The sequence below is a fragment of the Zophobas morio genome, unplaced genomic scaffold (genome assembly GCF_036711695.1).
Source record: "Zophobas morio isolate AGI-343-1 ecotype UQ-CSIRO unplaced genomic scaffold, CSIRO_AGI_Zmor_V1 ptg000011l, whole genome shotgun sequence".
In the NCBI taxonomy this organism is placed as follows: domain Eukaryota; kingdom Metazoa; phylum Arthropoda; class Insecta; order Coleoptera; family Tenebrionidae; genus Zophobas; species Zophobas morio.
The window spans coordinates 9,670,060-9,673,661 of record NW_026972116.1 but is presented as its reverse complement, the minus strand read 5'-3'; the positions used below and the strand labels follow the sequence as shown (position 1 = coordinate 9,673,661).

Below are 3,602 nucleotides of genomic sequence, written 5' to 3'. Positions count from 1 at the left end.
TCTTGACATATAATTTGTTTGATATTACGAATATAAATTTCAGTCAAATTCGCTGAATGAAGTGGCTTTTTCCGTCGTTACTCAGACTAAAAATCGAAAAATTTGGAAGGAAGTAGGTGTTTTATTTATAAAGTCTTTAAATTTTAGGTGTTTCTTTAGGTCCATGCATTTATGTTGCAGCTACATCACGAAAATGTGAAAATTGAAGCCGGAGGTTTTTTCCCTGTAGACTACACTCTCGTATTTTCAGTGCGTCTAAACACTCTTCATATAGCTTCAATACCAATACTTTTAATTATAGATCCTGGCCGCTTCCTCCACTTACATTATAATTATTCTTCAATGTATGGAATCAGACATTTAAAATCATATCAGCTTCGTGTAGACATAAACTTATTTATTAAAAATATAAATACTGTTTATAATATGTACAATAGAATATTTACAAAGTAGTGTGTTTATATACTATCACAGATGCTAACTCTCTCCTTTATCTCTATGTTTTCCTACATTTTCGGCTTCTTCTATTGAATCGGGAAGCTTGATCCCTAGAGTTTCAGGAAATAGAATTGTCAACAGTCCCGCTATCGTACCCATAGACGTAAACATGACAACAGGCAAAGGGTCCCAAACTTGAGCCTAAAATTTCCTTCCTCATTTCATATACCCATTTCAGAGTTACTCAGACATACCAGTAAAGGAGTTTGTGGTGCCACCATAGATCCTATTCTTCCAAAAGTGGAACATGTTCCCATCATTGAATGGCGCAAACGCGTGGGGAAAAGTTCACTCGTTAGAACGTAAGTTACTGTAAAAGCCACTGTAGCTCCAAATTTTCCTACGAGATACACAGCAAGACGACCACCTTCAGAATCTAGAATTGTTTCAATTTATTTTAGTTCTAGGAAAAAATTTTAAATTACCATCTGGAATGATCAAAAATGCCAGGCAGGCTAAAGCCGTAAGGAAAAATGAACCACTCAAAGACAATTTTCTTCCAAATTTGTCGATAATCCAGGTACAGATGCAATAAGCTGGAATTTCTACAAGAGCTGTTAGAACGAAGTCTAGGTAACTGTTGCCAGCTAGTGCTACTGAATTTAACGTCAAACCATAAAAAAGGAACGCACAAGTTATCCAACAAAAGCAACAGTTTATTAATCTCAAGAACAACGTTCTGGATTTAAGTACATCTATGTATGTGTCGGTCGGTTCACTTTCATCAGCTAGAGCAAGTTTATCAAAGGTACTGTCTGATATCGTCTTTCCATTGACTTCAGCAATACGTTTAAGTGTTTTTTTGGCTTCTTCAAATCTACCTTTGCTTAAATTCCATCGGACTGACTCTGGGAGTATCCAGAAACAACCGAGAAGTAGAATGGGTGGTGTATATAAAATGTAAATAGTTGGTCTACAACATAGTGTTTTAACACTAGCAACACAACAAAACGTGTAAAAATTACTTCCAAGATTGGACTAACCATGCAGCTCCCGCTGCAAACACCTCACCAACCGCATAGCAAGAACTTGATAAAGTGCCAGTAAGTACTCTTCTTTTCGGGCCAACTAGTTCAACTCCTATTAACAACAAGTTAATTTTATAATAACGTAGGCTGTTTTTGTATACCCATAATAAATCCACAGACATAACTTCCAGCAGCGAAAGCGGCGTCCAAAAATTCAAAAACTAAAAACCATTCGTAAGAAGGAGCAAAACTTCGAATGATTCCGCACAATCCACAGAAAACTAAGCCAAAAATGAGAACCACTTTTCGTCCAAATCTTAAAAACAGTTATTACTGAAAAGTTTGATTTTGCCTATTGTTTTACCTGTCTGATATAATTCCTGAAATAAACAAACCAAAAAATTGGCCAACGTTGTTAATGGTTCCGACTAGTGTCAGTTTCCATAAGTTATCGTCACACTGAAGATCGTACTACAAAGTAATAATTTTAGTTTCTGGAATACTAGCACTGTTGTCGCTATTACCTCTCTTAAAATACTATATTCATCAGTTTTGTATACAAAGGAATTGCAGGTTTCAGTTTTAGAAGTAAAATCTGTTGCTTTACTACAGTTAGTAAACTGAGTGGCATTATTAACTACGTATCTCGAACATTTTGACGGCTCATTTTCGGAAAACGGAATAGCGTTTGGTAACCATGTAGGTTCAAATTGGGGATTTATAGTATCACATCCTGGTATAGCACACCTAATGAAAATAAAATATATCGCATTATTATTAACAAAGTCTGATTATTAGATACGAGAAAAACATTGTAGTCATTTGACGAAGCATGCTTTGATAAATGTTTAACTCACCGATAGTTCAAATCCATAGCAGTAAAAACGTATGCCACATGCACCGCAGAGTGAAAAGTCACAGCAAGACACACAACACTAAATATGAAAATCTGATATTTTCCAAAATCGCCAATTTGTAATAAAATTGCATCAAGCGAGTTATCGGCCGCGGTCATTTTAATTTGTTAAAAATATACAGTAATTATGATAAAATTCTAATTATAAATTTACATAATCTGAAATGTTGTCAATAGTGTATTCGCTGCAGTGAGGAAACGTGAACTGAGTGGCGGTCTGCCGAGATTTTCTATTTATTATTCTTGAGGAGCGATAAATGATAATCAATGTCATTGAAAAAAAGTAGGTAAGTGTTTGTTATATCGCGATCTAAACATGAATGAATTATTAATTCTGCGGAAGTATTGACAATTTTTGATTTTAAAATGTTTGTAATTGTATGTTCTAAAATGTTCGTGCGTATTTTTACAACATGAATTAGAATTGTTTTAATTTTATTTTATGAATTACAACAAACTGAATGACGCTTCCCTATTATCTTGAAAATTGACTTTACATATTAAGGTCGTAACCGAGGTGAGATTAAAAATCAGTACAAATATTTATAACTTAGATCTCTTATAAATAGAATATAGTACTTAAAATATATTTTTGTGGAAAAATTTGTCTTTTAGATTTAATTAAAAATCCAAAACATAATAATAATAATGACAGTAATTATTTTATAGCTTTGGCTTCGAATGTTGGCCTTGTAACTCAATGAACAAGCTACATAAATGAGTACGTTAATGGTCTTTGGACTCTAGTACATATTTCAATAAACAAAATGTAAAAAAAAATAGTTTATTATTCCTTGTATTATTCCTTAAATAATGCAAATTATTAAGTAACGAATTCGATATATGGTTAGTTTTTACTTATTTTATAACATATTCATGGTTACGTGGCGGAATTTCTATTGAGCTTCATTTCATTACTTATTACATATCCGGCTTTTTCGAAAAATTATAGAATTTCATTTTGCGAATTTTATTTTTTTATGATAACCTCTATTAGTTAAAATAAGGGCATGTGTGTAGTGTTGTAGAAAAGCTTGCTATGCGTATGTTTCAAGTGAGTTTATCTAATTTTTTCGAACAACCTGGATGTCTTGGATAAAAAATCAACACGGATTAATAAAACACAAACGTCAGAGTATGTATTTAAATAACATTTACTATACACAATTTTGACATGACGTTAGTGGGGATGATTAGATAAAGTTTGCTTTTCATTCTAA

General features: G+C 32.8%; 1 protein-coding gene across 1 annotated transcript; it reads right to left on the bottom strand.

The window, feature by feature from the left end:
• Window positions 1-382: 382 nt before the first annotated feature.
• Window positions 383-2,589, bottom strand: LOC135127457 (solute carrier family 22 member 1-like). The gene is made up of 8 exons (XM_064053907.1): window positions 2,324-2,589; window positions 1,991-2,213; window positions 1,831-1,937; window positions 1,628-1,782; window positions 1,464-1,578; window positions 924-1,411; window positions 693-874; window positions 383-639 (listed from the first exon to the last, which is right to left on the bottom strand). Exons 1-8 carry the CDS (start codon window positions 2,479-2,481, stop codon window positions 478-480), a joined length of 1,590 nt encoding a protein of 529 aa, XP_063909977.1. The 5' UTR covers window positions 2,482-2,589; the 3' UTR covers window positions 383-477.
• Window positions 2,590-3,602: the final 1,013 nt, after the last annotated feature.

Excerpts from the sequence above, each read along its gene's own strand:
- LOC135127457 (XM_064053907.1), bottom strand. The coding sequence starts at position 2,481 with ATGACCGCGGCCGATAACTCGCTTGATGCAATTTTATTACAAATTGGC. Across the intron at positions 1,938-1,990 it reads AATATAGTATTTTAAGAGAG|TACGATCTTCAGTGTGACGA; the intron begins GTAATAGCGACA and ends ATTACTTTGTAG. Across the intron at positions 875-923 it reads ATTTTTGATCATTCCAGATG|ATTCTGAAGGTGGTCGTCTT; the intron begins GTAATTTAAAAT and ends AAACAATTCTAG.